The sequence below is a fragment of the Canis lupus genome, chromosome 19, assembly GCF_003254725.2.
Source record: "Canis lupus dingo isolate Sandy chromosome 19, ASM325472v2, whole genome shotgun sequence".
Taxonomy (NCBI): domain Eukaryota; kingdom Metazoa; phylum Chordata; class Mammalia; order Carnivora; family Canidae; genus Canis; species Canis lupus.
This window is the reverse complement of record NC_064261.1, coordinates 18,016,813-18,035,106: the sequence shown is the minus strand read 5'-3', so window position 1 is coordinate 18,035,106 and position 18,294 is coordinate 18,016,813. Positions and strand designations below refer to the sequence as shown.

At 35.8% G+C, this 18,294-nt stretch overlaps 1 protein-coding gene across 8 annotated transcripts in view; it reads left to right on the top strand.

Moving 5' to 3' along the window:
- Nucleotides 1–17,735, top strand: part of ADAD1 (adenosine deaminase domain containing 1) — a 98,541-nt gene extending 80,806 nt beyond the window's left edge. For all 8 annotated transcript variants that reach the window (XM_049097409.1, XM_049097413.1, XM_049097408.1 and 5 more), the window contains one exon: nt 17,399–17,735. In XM_049097409.1, coding sequence (XP_048953366.1) covers nt 17,399–17,557 — 159 coding nt within the window. In that variant the 3' untranslated portion in view covers nt 17,558–17,735. The remainder of the gene's footprint in view (nt 1–17,398) is intronic.
- The last annotated feature ends 559 nt before the right edge of the window (nt 17,736–18,294 follow it).

The following is an 18,294-nucleotide window of genomic DNA, read 5'->3' as shown; positions in this document are numbered from 1 at the left end:
TAGTGACATGGGGCTTAGCATAAGTGACTTCATTTTGACCCTGTTGTCTTGTTTTTAACACTAGTAATAATTTTTAAAGACTATAGCCTAATTTTTTGTTTAAAAATACAACATTATTATCTAATCACAAAATAATACATATTCATTATAGAAAATTTGAAAACTACAAAGAAGCTAAAAAAGAAAAAAATGAAAATCCACAGTTATCTTACAGATAGAGGTAACTGTTGATACTACATACTAGTATAAGTCTATCCAGTCTTTTTTTCCTGTGGTACAGCTTTTCATGCTTATTTTTTCTTTTAATGTGTTATAAATATCTCATGGATTTCATTAAAACATTATGTTTAATAATTGCATAGAATTCTCTTGTGTGACTGTATTCTGTTATTAGAGTGTACATTAATTCTAATCGTTCATCAATATGAACAGTGCTATAATTTCTGAAATCTTAAGCACATAGATATTTGTGTAAACTTCTAGTCCTCTTATTAGGATAAAATCCTAGAAGTGGAATTACTGGGTCAAAGACTATGAACATTTTAAGGCTTTTAATGCTTATTTAGAAAGTTCATAAAAATTTAATATTCCTTAATATTTTTTTTAATTGTAATTTATTTCTTCATGAGAGATGCAGAGAGAGAAAGAGAGAGAGGCAGACACAAGCAGAGGGAGAAGCAGGCTCCATGCAGAGAGCCCGACGTGGGACTCAATCCCGGGTCTCCAGGATCAGGCCCTGGGCTGAAGGCGGTGCTAAACCACTGAGCCACCCGGGCTGCCCCCTTAATATTGTTTAAAATGATGACATTTGCTTTGCATAATATCTTGATATCCAGGTTTACTAATCTGCCTAATCTGAGGGTTGAGAAAGAAACAATAATTTTACCATGCCAACATTACCCAAATTAAAATTGAAATTAATTTAATTAACCAAATAATGTTTAATTATTCTGTAAGGTTACTAGAGATAAGGTTATTATTCCATAATATGTCAGTCCCATGTAAAGGGGATCTCTGTCCCTTGTAGAGAAGGAATGAGCATTTTCCCTCTACCCTCCTAGGTGCTTGGCGGAGAGACCCTTCTTATAATAAGAAAGATTAATAGAAGAAAAAATTGACAATTTTAATTGCTTACATGCATACTTATGGAAACCCCAGAAATATATTAGACTCAAAAGGCAGCTAAACAACTGAAGTGTATATCCCATCCTGAGCTAAGGAAAGGGTTGGGGATCTGTGGTTTCAAAGGAGGGAAGGTAATTCATAGGAAGGTGAGAAGAGGAAATGTTTGGTAAGCAAAAGTTGTTTTGCCAGCAAGCTAAGTCTCTCAGGTGAAGAACTTATCTCTGGTAATAGCTTTCTTCCTGGCACAGGCTCCTTTCTACCCCCCCCCCCCCACAGGCTCCTTTCTAATGTAATTTCCTTATAAACATAGTTTTCCTTTGTAAAAGGCTACCTTCTATTTCTATTTTCAGAGCCTCTTCTGGGTCTGCAGTTTTGCAAAATAATCCTAATGCCAAAGAAGCATATTTTGGAATGTCACATTCTGCTACCACTCACCATCATGATTGATTTATCCCGATCTGAGTTAAAAGACAAACTCATTCTTTAAAACAACCAAAAACCAGAAAGTTTTTAAGTCCTTTGTGCAGCAAGACAAACTCATTCTTTAAAACAACCAAAAACCAGAAAGTTTTTAAGTCCTTTGTGCAGCAAAGCTTATAGTGAAGATGGTAAATGGGTTTCCTCTCATGTGCTGAATTATTAGCAGTGTATACTTGGAGCACTGTACTGAGAATAATTCTATCCTCAGTAAAGAATCATGTTGTGGATATTCAGTCTGAGATGGGCTCTGGAATGTGGAGTAATAGCCTGGATATCCTTTATTTCTACTATGTCTATGCTTTCTTTAGGCCCAGTTCTAACTAGCTATGTTATTTGCTTTCAAGAGCATGGGAGCTGTGAAGGAACTGTGAGAATTGGGCTGTGTTCAGAATAAATGATCAGTTTAAAAGGATTGGGCTTACAAGGCAGAAAAATAGAAAACACCTAAAGTATTTAAAAAGTGAAGTAAATATAAGAACCAAAGAGAAGTACAGCCTTCCGGAACCTTAGTATATGACCCAGTCATCTCATGCACCCCAGCAGGTCCTGAAACTCCTGTGTAATATCAGAGTATAGTGATTGACATTCACAGTAATGACTCTACCTCCTCAAAAAAAGTTGAAATTATGTTTTGCTTTGTTTATGTCTGCTTTTAGGAAGCCAGAGCATGTCTAATATTTTGAGTAGGGATTTCCATTTCAAATGATTAAGATAAAACAGATTTGATTTTAGAGCAAAAGCAAATGAGAACACTTCATACATCTGCAAGTCAAGAAAAAAATTATTATAGAAGACAGTAATAAGAGAAGGAGGAAATAAAGTAAATCACCCTCTGTCAGGGCATACCCATGCAACCAACCCATAGTGATGGGAGGAGGAGCCAGCCTCTGCAAATAAGATGCATCTATAGCTTTTATTACTAGGAACAGAGAGAAAGCTTTCACCACCTCATGGAAACTGGACTTCTTACACAGATAGAGCTTCTGGAAATTATTATATAGGTGGCTAATTTTATTTAGAATCAAACTTGCATCATGTTTTTAAATAAATTTATGAATACCTATTCTTAATTATCTTTGATAAGTATCAGGCTAGTCCCACAGTATTGGGCAAATAATTCTGAACTACTCACCTGGTGATACTTAGATTCTTGTATTTTTAGGCTTAGCTTATTTATAGACTAACCCATATAGACCTTCTATCTTTATATGTGTATATATCTATAATTATTTCTTAATTCTTAAGGATTCTGGCAAATTTTTCCATGGAGTAAGAATGTATTATGGGTTTTTAAGTATTTTTAAAGACTTTTTATTTATTTATGAGAGAGAGGGAGAAGCAGGCTCCATGCAGGGAGCCTGACGTGGGACTCGATCCCAGATCTCTAGGATCACGCCCTAGGTGGAAGGCGGCACTAAACCCCTAAACCACCAGGGCTGCCCTGTATTATGGGTTTTACAGGCATTGGCAAGTCTCTGGAATATTTTAATCTGATTCATAAATTGTGAGCCATAATCATTAATAGATAAGGTTATTTTAACCAGGAATAAAATCTTGTAAGTAAGCCTGTTGACAGTTACTGTATCAGTCTTTGTGTACAAATATGACAAAGCTTCTACTCATCTTAAAGGCACACAGTCACTGAAAATATTCACATTAATAGCACTTTTCCTATGCAAAATCAACCTGGAGAAACAGATTTTTTTTCATTCCCACCCCACACTCTTACTCTCTCCCTTTCTCACTTTTCATGAATTTCCCACATTGTGAGTCTGCAAAATAGGGTAGTTCTTATAAAACCATTTAGCTAATTTTAAAATATGAAGCAAACCAAGACAATTAGTTATCTTAGCATTCCTTCTTTCCTAAAGTGAGGGAGTAAAACCTTGGAGCAATCCAGAGACCATCTGGAAGGTACCCTAGATGATGTAGGTATAATGGACATCCTTGCAGTTTTGTTATTCTGAGTTTGGGTTATAGCTTGGGGGTGGCAACAATAAGAGTTCTCCAAGGAAGGGCAGCCCTGATGGCTCAGCGGTTTAGCGCTGCCTTCAGCCCAGGGCCTGATCCTGGAGACCCGGGATCAAGTCCCACATCAGGCTCCTTGCATGGAGCCTGCTTCTCCCTCTGCCTGTCTCTGCCTCTCTCTCTCTCTGTCTCTCTCTCTGTCTCTCATGAATAAATTTTTTTTTAAAGAGTTCTCCGAGGAGAACACTTGCTCAGTGAAAACACAAGTACAGTTCCTAAGGGATCCCTGGGTGGCGCAGCAGTTTGGCGCCTGACTTTGGCCCAGGGCGCGATCCTAGAGATCCGGGATCGAATCCCACGTCGGGCTCCCGGTGCATGGAGCCTGCTTCTCCCTCTGCCTATGTCTCTGCCTCTCTCTGTCTCTCTCTGTGTGACTATCATAAATAAATAAAAATTAAAAAAAAAAAACAAGTACAGTTCCTAAAAGAAAGAGTGGCTACAGGTTGGCTGCTTCAGGTACCAGAATGATAATACAATGTTTTGAATATAGCAGGAAGAAGAATAATGCGTAAGAATTTTACTTCTTCAAATGAGAAATTACTATTGTTTGATTTAGAACTACCCATGAACAGGGTAGGAGGCAACATAAAAGTATAAAAAGTATTCTTGAGAATTGAAAGTATGTATACAGGTCAGCCAAAAGATAATATGTTTTCTTTGTAGAATATACAGAAAACGGTAAGTTTTGGTTGCCTCACAATTGTGTAATCCAGGATAACATACTCTTACTCGTACAGTCAGTCTCTGGTTGGCTATGTGGTGATGAAAATCCCAACTATTAGAACTACTTTTGTGTGGTTAAAATATCACTGAAAGTTCTGTTGACTTGCTTATATACTAAGAATTAATGTAAATAAAACCCTAGTATTTCTTTGATTTTAAGAAATTAATTGGTTGTTTTCTACACTAGAGTAGGTTCTTGTAAAATGGAACACTAAGTTGGATAGATTAAGCATTTAGGGAAGACTTAGATTTAGATTGTGTGGTACTATTCCGTAGGGAATAGAAATTTAAGTGCCACACCCCACTGATGAGGATAGAACCACATAAGGGTCCCAATTGGCTAGGGCATCAGAGCTGAAGTAAAGGAAGAACAAGCTCCATATCCATCCCATGCTTGTCTCAGTCCAGTCCTGTAAGGGCAGCTACAAGACAGTATATCACCTTGGAGCTTCCTAAATACCTTGCTTCTTCAGGCCCACAGGGATTTTGAAAATGTATTGTTATTTCTGTTGTAGAGAATGCTAATTTTATCCTAATATCCATCCTTCCCTCCTGCTTAGAAAAAGAATTCTGATTCTTAGCTGGATATGTTGCTGCTTCTCAATAAAGATCATATTCCCTAACTTCCCTTTGCAATGAAGTATGGCCATGCAGATATAATGGCTGGAGATCTAGTAACTCTTCTGCACCTTAAGGATAAGGGACCATACTCTGGGAATGTTAAAGCTAAGAGCTGTGTTACTAATAATTTCATGTAGCTGCCAAATCAACTCTGATTGCCTAAGTTCTTTTATGTGAAAGGGAAGCAATTATATCTGTTTAAGCCACTGTTATTTTGACTTTCTCATTACAGCTGACCCTTGAACAACATGAGGGTTAGGGGCACCAAGCCTTGCACTGACTCCTCCCCAAATTGAATTAATAGCCTGTCAACTAGAAACCTTACTGATAAACAGTTGATTAAATCATATACTATATATTACATGTATTATATACTGTTTTCTTAAAGTAAGCTAGAGAAAAGATGGTATTGTTAAGGAAATCATAAGAGAAAATACATTTACAGTATGATACTGTGTTTTTTTTTAAAAATCTGACCTGTGCAGTTCAAGTGTTTAAGGGTCAACTATATATGCAGTTAACAACACTGTATGAGTACATTAGGCCCATGTTCTTTTTAGACAGTCCTTTTTTTTTTTACTTGAAAAATTGTAATTTAAGGTACATTATCAACATCATGGGCTATAAGAAGACAAAAATAAGTAGCTATCCCTAGCCTACAAAAGTTTACATTTTAGTAGGAAAGATAGACTTAATAGGAATGCTTCAGTATAAAACTGTGAATGCAAAGGGATAGGTGGGTAGTTAGTTCCTAAGCATACAATTTGCTAGCTTCTACTGGCATAACAATAGACATATAGATCAATGGAATAGAATTCAGAGTCCAGAAATAAACCCTTAAATTTATGGTCGGTCAGTTTTTGGCAAGGGTGCCAAGACAGTTCAATGGAGGAAGGAATAGTCAACATCTGGTGCTGAGACAACTGCATATTTATATGCAAAAGAATAAAGTTGGACCCCTACTTCATACCATACATAAACATTGACCAAAACTGAATCATAGACCTGGATTTTATACCTAAAAGAATAAAACTCATAGAATAAAACATAGGAGTAAATATTTTTGGCTTCCTATTAGTCGATGGTTCCTTAGATATGTCATTGAAAGCAAAATCAACAAAAGAATAAATTAGACATTATCAAAATCTGAAACTTTTGTCCTTAAAAGGACACCATAAAGAAAGTACGAAGATAACCCACAGAAGGGAAGAAAATATTTGCAAATCATGGATCTTATAAGTGGTTTGTATTCAGAATGTATAAATAGCACTTGCAATTCAACAATAAAAAGGTAAATAACCCAATTTAAAAATGGCCAAATGATTTGAATAGACATTTCTCCAAAAAAGATGTGCACATGTGGCATATCCATATGATAGTATAGTATCTGACACTAGAAATACTGAAGTACTAATACATTCTGCAACACAGATGAGTCTTGAAAACATGCTAATTTCAAGAAGCTGGTTGCAAAAAAGCCAAATATTGTATGATTCCATTTATACGAAACATCCAGGAAAAGCAGATTCATCATGGCAGAACCTAGTTTACTGGTTTCCAGGGGCTGGAATGAGGGAGAATGTGAAGTGAGTGCTAATGAGTATGGGGTTTCTTTTTGGGTGAAAATGTTCTAAAATTAAATAGTGGTGATGGTTGCCTAACTTCATGAATATACTAAAAACCACTGGATTTATACTCATGTAGATTATATCTCAAAGTTATTTTGTTTTGCTAGTTTCATAATTGTGGTTGAAATGGCTATAAACAATGTCCCTAAACGAAACTATATTTATATCTAAGAATTGTGTATATAACCAGTGTATGTAAAACAACTGCATTGTTAAAATTAAGAAGAATGAAATCAACAGATTAAAATTTAAGATTGTCATTATTAAATAGTAAAAGATATATTCAATCAGTATCCCTATTGCCAATTATCATCATCTAGTTAAGGTTCAAACATTGAAGAAGTGGTAATGCTTTTTCTTTGAGTGGCAAATGGAAATGGTATCCTTCAAGACATCAGTATATTTGAATGTTTAAAATATATATTTAAGATAAATAACTGTGGCAGTGGTTCCAGAAAATATGATTCCATAGGTCGTCTTTGTCACTCGTTATTGGGAATTCCATATTCTACTAATTGCTCAAAACAAAAATCTTTGTTTTCATTCTTTCTTTTGTACCTCATATTCAACCTGTCAAGAAATCTCATTGGTTCTGTCTTCAGAATTTATCTTTAATCCAGCACTTCTAACCACAGCTATCTCTACCACTCTAAGCCATTATCAACATTTGTTTTAATATTTCAGTCATTCTCCTAAATGGTACTCTTTCCTTCAGTTCTTGTTCTACTAAATGCCTCTTTTCACATAGGAGACTGAATGATCCTTCTAAAATATAAATCAAATTATGTCCTTATCAGAATCTTCAAGTGGCATCCTGTCTCACCAAAAGTAAAAGCCAAAGTCATTAATTGGCTTACAAGCCCCCTCCCACCCCCCCCACCCCCCGCCATCAATAATGTCCTCTCCCACTACTGTTCTCTCTTACTCCCCTTCAGTCACACTGGCCACCTTATTGCTCCTTGAACAAAATAGCATGTGACAGCCTCTGGCCCATTGCATTTGCTGTTCTACCTGAAGTGCTCTCTACTTCAATATCTGCTTGACTTATTCCCTTACTTTCAATCCTTTGCTCACATGTTTTTTTTTTTTTCTTTTCTGATGACCTTATTAATATTGAGGTCCCAGGAACTAGCTATCCCCCTTCCTAACTTTTTCCCCCTCTGTAGCTTATTATCACCCTCTAATTACTCTGCATAGTTTTTAAATTTATTCTGTAATTGTCTGTGTCCTTCTACTTTAATATAAAGAAGGGAGATTCTGTCTGTTGCTATCTCTAGGGCCTATAACAGTATCTGACACATAGTTGTCATTCAATAAATATTTACAGTATGTCATTCTAAGGAAGTAGGATTTTTCCTGAGAACGATGGAAAGCCATTGATAGATGTTATTTAATTGTATTTAGCTATCAATATATAGATTTTATATTTGCATTTTATAATATTACCAAAGAGAAATTGGAGAAGCTAAACATAGGAATTACTTCTTTTTCTCATGTCCAAATTTTGCAGAAACACACTATTTGGACCATAACATAAGGAACACCACATACCATTTCCTTGATTAAAAACCTTGATTAATTAAATAAAGGATAAAAGTTTTTACAAATTTTATTTGCCAACTTGTGAGCATGAGGTACAGCATCAGTTTTGTATGTAAATTTATCATGTAGCATTGAGAGATTTAAAATGAAGCAACACTATCATATGTGGAATCAACAGGAGTGTTGAAAGTTTTGGTAGGCAAAGTTGGAGTGGGAGAGAAAGATGTGTACAGTAACCCATCTGAAGTTCTGACAAAAATTATTTCATCATGAGTAAGCAAGGAAATTATTATTTTTCTAATTTTGGCCAACAAATAGCCTGTAGTAGTTATCCATTTTATAGTGTTCTGGATGGAAAAAGTTAACTGCTTCTCCAATAAATGAGTGCCTGAATTTGAAAGGAGCAGAACAATGTGTCCTTATAAAAACAACCTTCTTTGTTGATTTCTACTATGCATGGTCAAGAGTATGTCCTGATTTCTTTGGATGTTTATAATCTGAAATGAAACATTGGCCTTTCCATAGAACTTTTCCATCTTCACACTACTCTTAATTGTTAAATGGCATGGTTTTACGGTTTTCTCTTTGTGGTTAGGCTGTATATATTTTTTTTAATTGTGATACTTAGTTATACCAGGATAGATAAAGTCTGTTTTTCACAATTACCATAACCATTTAGTGTGACATGTAGTTTATTTCCTAAGAGTGTATTTTCTATTAATCTACATATTGCTAATTTTCTGGCCAAAAAGAACGGAAAGAGCTGTTGTCTTAAATTGGATAGCTGATTGAGAGACTATTGCTTCTGCCCCACTGAGCAGATAACAATCAAAGGAAGACTTGGGCACATCATTTGTGATATTTCTTCTTGGGTTTATTTTTTCATACCTGTTCCTTCTTGGATTCATATAATTTACAATTATATGATAATTTAATTTTATAAAACACAAATGTCAAGATGTTAAAAGTGGATTCATTCATCAAAGTAAGTAATATTTATTAAAAGAAGGTTGTATTAACATGACCGAGAGACCCCTGTTGTCAAATTGTGTGAGTTACATGGACTTAAGTTCGTGTTCTCAGCCACACAAAGAGTGATAACTGGAGAGAGATGTCATTTTCCCCTTTCCTATTTTTGTGCAATAGAGTGTTTCTCGGTTGAAGTATTGCCTCCATTTCATCAAATAGGGGCAAACCAATATTTTATAGTCTACTTTTACCCATGAATATCTACAGTTTTTGCAGAATTTTACCAAGAAAATTGCCATACTGAAATCTTTTACATTCTTTTAAATATCCACCCCCTAACAGTTCCACTGGATTTCAGTGTTTGCTTGGTCATGTATATTGGGCTTAGAATTCCTATCCAAGTCCTAAATAAACCAGTAACTAGAAATAATGTAGGTAAAACATGAAAGTTATGAAGTTAGTAGGAAATGGTTAACCTCCCACTGTCTCCAAATTTACTATTCAATACAAATTATTTCCTCTATGTCTCCAGATATTAAGAAAGCTTGGTGGGGGGTGGGGGAGCAGGGTGATTGGCATCAATGAGCTTGCTTTCCCCCTACTCAATCGTTCCCAGTTGCTTCTACTCAGGTGTTTAGCCTCAGAGAGATTCACTTTCTGAGAAAAAAAACAACTCTCCAATTTTAAGTCGGTTGAGATCTAAGATGGAAAAACAAAGATAAAACCACAAACCCATGGCATACAAAAGAGATTTAGATCTTCCATGAATGAGCAGTCGTAGAAACAACCATTATATTTTAATTCTGTCAGCAATATGCTTGTGACTCAAAAATCTTGTGTAACTAGGGATATTATTTCATGGGCAAACGTTTTATTAAATTGGAAACTTAACATTTTATGGTTGACCACAATAAAGAGATAGCTCAACCATATCTGAACCTAATTTCTAAGAATACAGATGCTTTCAGGCTTTATTAACTATTTTTCTCCTTTAATTTTTTAAAGTGTTTAGATATTTGAGAGAGAGGAAGAAAGTGTGCGTGGGGGGATGAGCACAGGGATTGGCAGGGGGAAATCCCAAGCAGACTCCCTGCTGAATGTGGAACCTGATAGGGACTCAGTTCCATAACCCATGAGAACATGAGCTGAGCTGAAACCATGAGTTGAGCACAATTAACTGAGCCACCTAGGGTGCCCCTTTCCTCAACTTTATTGAGATAGAATTGATATACCAAAAAAAAAATGCACGTATTTAATGTATGTAATTTGATGAGTTTGGACATAAGCATACCCATGAAACCATCACCACAATTAAGGTGATAAACATTTATCTTATTATACTCTCCTCGTTTTTCATAGTAATAACACTTAACATGAGCTATGCCCTGTTAATTATTTTTTTTTGAGCAGACAATATAATATTATTAGCAATAGTCACTATATTTTACAGCAAATCTCTCAGAACCTATTCATCTTGCACATGTGAAATGCTATACTCATTGAAAAATAGCTTCCCATTCTCCTGTCCCACAGCCTCAGGCAACCACCATTCTACTCTGTTTCAATAAGTTGAACTATTTTAGATACCACACAAAAGTGGAATAATGTGGTATTTATCCTTCTGTGACTTTTTTTTAAGATTGTGTTTATTTTAAAGATAGTGTGAGCAGGGGGAAGGGCAGAGAGAGAGATCATCCCAAGCAGATTTAATGCTGAGTGCAGAGCCTGATATAGGGCTTGATCCTAAGACCCTGAGATCATGACCTGAACCAAAATCAAGAGTTTGATGCTTAACCAACTGAGCCACCCAGGCACCCCTGGTGGTTAAATAAGTGACTAACTTATTTCAATTATCATAATGTCCTCCAGGTTTATCCATGTTTTTGTATATAGCAGGATACCCTTTGTAAGGCTGAATAATATTCCACTGTGTGTATGTACCATATTTTTTTTATCCATTCATTTATCGATGAATATTTAAGTTGTTTTCATACTTTGGCTATTGTGAATAATGCTGTAATAACATAGGAATGCATACATCTTTTGAAATCCTGATTTTAATTCTTTTAAAAATACCAGAAATGGAAATGCTAGATCACACAATAACTATATTTTTAATTTTTTGAGGAACCACCATATTCTTTCCTTAGCTGCTGCACCATTTTACATTTCCACCAGCAGTGTACAAGTGTTCCAATTTCTCCACCTCCTTAGCAACATTTGTTATATTTTAGGCTTTTTACAAGAATAATAGCCATTCTAACAAGTGTGAGGTGATAGAGGTGATAGCTCATTGTGGTTTTGATTTGCATTTCCCTAATAATTAGTGATATTGAGCTTCCTTTCACATATATGTTGGCCATTTATATCTTATCTGGAAAACTGTCTATTCAAGCTCTTTGCTCATTTAATCAGGTTATTTAATGTTGCTTTTTGGCTTTGAGTCCTAGGGGTTTTAAAATATATTTTAAATATTAACCCAATATCAAATATATGGCTTACAACTATTTTTTCTCATTCTGTAGATTGCCTTCTGTTCTTTTGATTATTCTTTGCTATGAAAAAACTATTTAGTTTTTATGTAGTCCTACTTACAGATTTTTGCTTTTGTTGTCTGCAATATTGGTATCATATCTGAGAAATCACTACTAAGATCAATGTCAAGATTTTACTATATGTTTTCTCCTAGGAGCCTTATAGTTTCATGTCTTGCATTTAAGTTTTTAAGCCATTTAGAATTGATTTTTGTGTATGGCATAAGACAAGGGTCTAAGTTCATTCTTTTCCATGCGAATACCCCATGTTCCCTACACGATTTGTTGAAAAGATTATCCTTTCCTCATTTTGCATTCTTGGCATTTTTGCTGAAAATTAATTGAATATATATGCATAGGTTTATTTCTAGGCTCTCTATTCTGTTTCATGGGACTACATGTCTGTCTTTATACATCATATCATTTTAATTGCTGTAGATTTGTAATACATTTTGAAATCAGGAAATATAATGGCTTCAGCTTTGTTTTTCTTTCTCAAGATTGTCTTGGCTATTTGGGGACCTCCATTGTTCCAAATATATTTTAGGATTTTTTTTTCTATTTCTGTAAAAAATGTCATTGGGATTTTGAAGAGGATAACATTGAATATATAGATTTCTTTGTATAGTATGGGTATTAAACAACATCCATGAACATGAGTTGTCTTTCCATTTACTTGTGTTGTCTTTAATTTATTTTACCAATGTTTTGTAGTTTTTAGTGTATACATCTTTCACTTCTTTGTTTAAGTTTATTCCTAAGTATTTTATTCTTTTTGATACCATTGTAAAAGTGATTATTTTCTTAATTTCTTTTTCAGATAGCTCATTGATTTAGAAATGCATCTGATTTTCATATGTTAATTTTGTATCCTGCTACTTTACTGAATTTGCTTATGAGTCTTAATAGGTTTGTATGTGTGTGTAGTCTTTAGGGTTTGCTACATGTGCAATCACATCATCTGTGAAGAGACAAATTCCACATCACATTTTAGGATCTGAGACTTATAGCCTTTCAGTTTCAGGTACCAAATTCAATGTCACATAGAATACCCTCAGCCACAGGTAACAGAAGCCCTTCTTCAAATTGGCCTGAACACCAAAGACATTTATTTCATGTATTAGGAAGTCTAAAAGTGGGATAGACTCCAGAGCCAATTGATTTAGCAGCTTAGAGATGTTATAAGAGACCCTAATTCTCTGCTGCCATGGAGTGGACTTCCTGCCAAAATGGTAACTCTCATGGTCATAATATGCTTGCCAGCAACCACTAGAATAATATACTTCCTTGATTATTTCGTTTTGGTTTTTTTTTTTTAAGATTTTTTTTTTTTTTTAAATTCATGAGAGACACAGAGAGGGAGGCAGAGACAGAGGTAGAAGGAGAAGCAGGCTCCATGCAGGGAGCTTAATGTGGGACTTAATCCTGGGCCTCCAGGATCTCGCCCTGGGCTGAAGGCAGCGCTAACCCACTAAGCCACCAGGGCTGCCCCTTCCTTGATTATTTCTAATAGGAGACTGACACTAGCTCTTTTTCCCAGGAACTCCAGTAGGTCCTTGATCCATATTGGCTTAGGTTTACTCATCCCTCAATTAACCAGTTCCAGGGGGCATAGTCTTATCATGATTGGCTTACACTAATCTTCTGAAATAAAATGGATGTTAGGAACATTAGCTCCAATATCCTCTATAGCCAGGTCTTTGCCAGTGTATTCATATGTAAATGAAAGTCCTAACTTCCTAATATCTTTTCTCTAGCCAACTTTATCACTGTGCTCTTATACTGAAGGTCTTAGAGTGAAGACTATTGTGCATGAGTAGATACTGGCAGAAAAATTATTTAACAAAGCCATGCATCTCTCAGTTTACTTGTGGCTTAAGTCATTATCTACAACCAACACTTTATTTTTATTATTTATTTTGATTACAGTATAGTTAATATACAGTGCTATACATGATCATCATGATAAGTGAACTCTTAAATCTCTTCACCTATTTCACCCTATCCACCTCTCTGCTGGTAACTGTCAATTTGTTCTCTGTAGTTAAGAGTCTATTTTTTGGTTTGTCTCTTTTTGTGTATTTGTTTGGGTTTTTTTTTTCTTAAATTCCACTTACAAGTGAAATCATATATTTGTCTTTCTCTAATTTATTTCACTTAGCATTATACTCTCTAAATCTATCCATGTTGTAGCAAATAGCAAGTTTTCCTTCTTTTTTATGACTGAGTAATATTCCATTGTGTATATATACCACATCTTCTTTACCCATTCATTTATCGATGGCCACCTATGCTGCTTTCATGATTTGGCAATTATAAATAATGCTGCAATAAACATAGGGTATATATCTTTACAAATTAGAATCCTCATATCCTTTGGGCAAATACTCAGTAGTAGAATTACTGGATCATATGGTAATCCTTTTTTTTTTTTTCATTTTTTTAAGATTTTATTTCAGAGAGAGTGAGCACAAGCAAGGGGTGAAGTGAAAGGGAGAAGCAGAGTCCCCACTGAGCAGGGAGCCCAATGTGGGACTTGATCCCAGAACCCTGGGATCAAGACCTGAGCCAAAGGCAGACACAACCAACTGAGACACTTACTATTTCTATTTTTAATTTTTGAGGAACCTTCAGACTATTTTCCAGAGTGGCTGCTCCAGTTTACATTCCCACCAATAGTGCATGAGGGTTCCTTTTGCTCTGGATACTCTGTTGTTTCTTATGTTGTTGATTTTAGCCATTCTAACAGATATGAGATGATATCTTGTTGTAGTTTTGATTTGCATTTCCCTGATGACAAATGATGTTAAACATCTTTTCATGTCTGTTGGCCATCTGTATATCTTCTTTGCTCATGTCTTCTGCTCATTTTTATTTGGATTATTTAGGGGTGGTTATTTTTTGGTGTTAACTTACATATAAATTCTTTATATTTTTTTAAACACTAACCCTTTATTGGATATATCATTTGCAAATATCTTCTCCTATTCAGTAGATTGTGTTTTACTTTTGTTGGTTGTTTCCTTTGCTGTGCGGAGGACCTTTATTTTAATATAGTCCCAATACCTTATCTTTGCTTTTGTTTACCTTGCCTCAGGAGACATATCAAGATATTATTATAGCTGATGTCAGAGAAATTACTGCCTATGCCCTCTTCTTTATGGTTTCAGGTCTCACATTTAGGTCCTTAATCCATTTTGAGTTTGTTTTTGTGTATGGTGCAAGAAAATGGGTCCAATGGCATTTTTTTGCATGTAGCTATCCAGTTTTCCCAACATCATTCATTGAAGAGACTTTTTCACACTGCATATTCTTGCCTCATTTGTTGAAGATTAAATGACCATATAACCATGGGTTTATTTCTGGATTCTCTATTCTTTTCCATTGATTTATGTATCTGTTTTTGTGCCAGTGCCATACTGTTTTGCTATAGCTTTGTAGTATGTCTTGAAATCTGGGATTGTGGTACCTCCAGGTTTGTTTTTCTTTTTCAAGATTGCTTTAGCTAGGGGCAGTCAGTTAAGCATCTGACTCTCGATTTCAGCTCAGGTCATGATCTTAGAGTCCTGGGATGGAGCTCCACCTCAGGCTCTGTGCTCAGTGAGCAGTCTGCTTGGGGATTTTCTCTCCCCTCTCTCTTTCTCTATCCCTCCCCCTGCTTTCACTTTCTCTCTCTCTCTGTCTCGTACATAAGTACATTTTTTTTTAAGATTGCTTTGGCTATTCAGTCTTGGAGTTCCATATAAATTTTAGGAGTTTGTTGTAGTTCTGTGAAAAATGTTGTTGATATTTTGATAGGGATTACATTAACTATATAGATTGCTTTGGGTAGTATGGACATTGTAACAATATTTATTCTTCTAATCCATGAACATGGAATATCCTACCATTTGCTTGTGTTGTTTCAATTTCTTTCATCAGTGTTTTATAGTTTTCAGAATACAGCTCACTTATCTCCTTCATTAAGTTTATTCGGAGGTGTTTGCTTATTTTTGATGCAATTGTATATAAGACTGTTTTCTTAATTTCTCTTTCTGCTACCTCATTATTAGTGTGTAGAAATGCAATGGATTTTTGTATATTGATTTTGTGTGCTGCAACCTTATTAATTCGTTTATCAGTTCTAGTGTTTTCTGGTGGAGTCTTTAGAGTTTTCTATATATGCCATTTGCAAATAGTGAAAGTTTTACTTCTTCCTGGCCTATTTGGATACCTTTCATTTCTTTTTTTTTATCTGGTTTCTGTAGCTAGGACTTCCAGTACTATGTTAAATAACAGGGGCACCTGGGTGGCTCAGTGGTTGAGCATCTGCCTTTGGCTCAGGTCGTGATCCCAGAGTCTTAAGATGGAGTCCCACATCAAGCTCCCCACACGAAGCCTGCTTCTCCCTCTGCCTATGTCTCTGCCTCTCTCTGTGTGTGTCTCATGAATAAATAAATAAAATCTTAAAAAAAGATAACAGTGTTAAAAGTGGACATCCCTGTATTGTTCCTGACCATAGAGGAAAAACTCTCAATTGTTCCCCATTTAGGATGACATAAGCTGTTGGTTTTTCATATATGGCTTTTATTATGTTGAGGTATGTTTCCTCCAAATCTACTGTCTTGAGGGTTTTTATCATGATTGGATATTGTGCTTTCTCAGATGATTTTTCTGCATCTATGGAAATGATCATATGGTGTCTATCCTTTGTCTTGTCAGTGACACTTTAATAATTCAGTAAAGCAACTGGACTCCCTATATCATTTAGGAATCTTTAAGGTTGTAAGTGACCCCAAAAGAGTGGCTTAAAACAAATAGTTTTGTATCACAAAAGAAATCTGAGCATATGTATTTGCTTATATTGGCTCTGTAGCTTGACAATATCAAGATTACTGTCTATGATTTTCAGCCCTTTTTATATAGGGTGACCCCTCATAGTGACAAAATGGCTGCTGCAATTTCAGATATCAAGTTTATATTTTAAGCAGGAAGGAGTAAAGGTGATCCTACTTATATATAATTAACCAGAATGAGTGAATGACCCATGGCTTCCCCTGGCTAGTAGGCAACTAAGAAGGGGCCTGCAAACATAATATTTTCTTCACACTATGAATGACGATGTATGTAAGCATACATAATTCATTATAGAGTAATTTACTTTCTTCCAGAAGATGGAAGTGAGTTATAGGTGATGATAGGCATAAATTTCTAGATATGTCCAGTCTAGCTACCCTGTTCTGTATGAGTGCTGCAGGCTGTTTACTTGTGGCAGCTCTCCTAGATATGGGAGACTCTGCTAAGCATAACCCCCTCTTACCTTTTGGTTTTCAGCCCAACCTCCTGGGTTCCTGTCCTAAAGAACCCAGTTGGTCTGGTGAATTGAATCACAATTGAGGCCGGAGGAAGCTGTGGTTGACCTGTTTTCTTTGTTACCCCTATAAAAAGCCTATATGATCTATTCTCATAACTCTTTCACAGTGTCTATGTGAGGAATAAGGGAGTCCTTATCACTGTCTTTCTTCTTCCGTCCCCCAAAGTGGCTTTTGTTATTTTGGATTGGCAAGCTCTGACAGACTATGAAGGAAATTTTCCCTCCTTACCTAAGCCTCAAGAGTTGTCCTTTTCTTTGCTTCAACTCTATTATCCCTCTTTATCCCTTATAACTCACTGGATACTGGGTATGAAGAGGCTACAGTAGATGGAGAAAGGACTAAAGCAAAAGGGATTTCATTTTGGCCTTCATTAAGTCTTGCTTTGTTCCCACAGCATTTAGGAGCTGGATGCAGAATAGGACAAGACTGGAGGATCTACTTCCCACACCTCCACCATTCTCAGATTCATCCTACTCTGAACAGAGAAGAGACTGAAGCCCTTCTGATGACTCCTTGGAATCCCAGACCTACTAGGAACCAAGGCAGCAAGTAGGAGGTAATTGTCTTCTGTTGCCTCCGGTTCCTATTCTCTTCTGTTAGAACAGAGCATTGCTGTCCTCCATATGAACTTCCCTTCTGAGCCTGCTTCTTAAATCCTATAATAGAATTCACCCCTCCTACACTAATGGTTCTGTTCTAAGGCAAAAAGAAATAAAAAAAATTACTTTAGATTTCTGAGTCTAAGGACCTGGCTAATTCTTTTTCCTTTTGGTGCTTAATGGAATATAGTACATATTTTCGTTTTTTGATGGAAACTGGTCATTCAGACATAAAAGTGATATACGTGTAGAACATCAACACCAGAGATCCAAACACAACTCATGAATGGATGTGGCTTCCAAGGCAATGAAGATTAGGTAGTAGGAAGTGTTCATAGCCAAAGACGGTAAGTGGTGACAGCATTTTACGTGTACCCAGGACTCCCTGTGTTCTTTTCCAAACACTTCAGGTTTTATCAAAGAGGCGTAAGTTTACAATAAGCACTTGATTGTTTGGAAGGACAAATTTTTGTAAGATTTTGGGTTTTTTTTTTTTTTTTTTCATCCCAGTGCTGGACACAGTACTTCGCAAAATACTCAGAAGCTGCCCTATGTCGGTTTAACAGTCTCTCAGTGCTCTCTGTTGTTGGAGAGAAATGAGTATCCTTGGTTTTATTTTATTTTATTTTTTTAAGATTTTATTTATTTATTCATGAGAGACACAGAAAGAGGCAGAGACATAAGCAGAGGG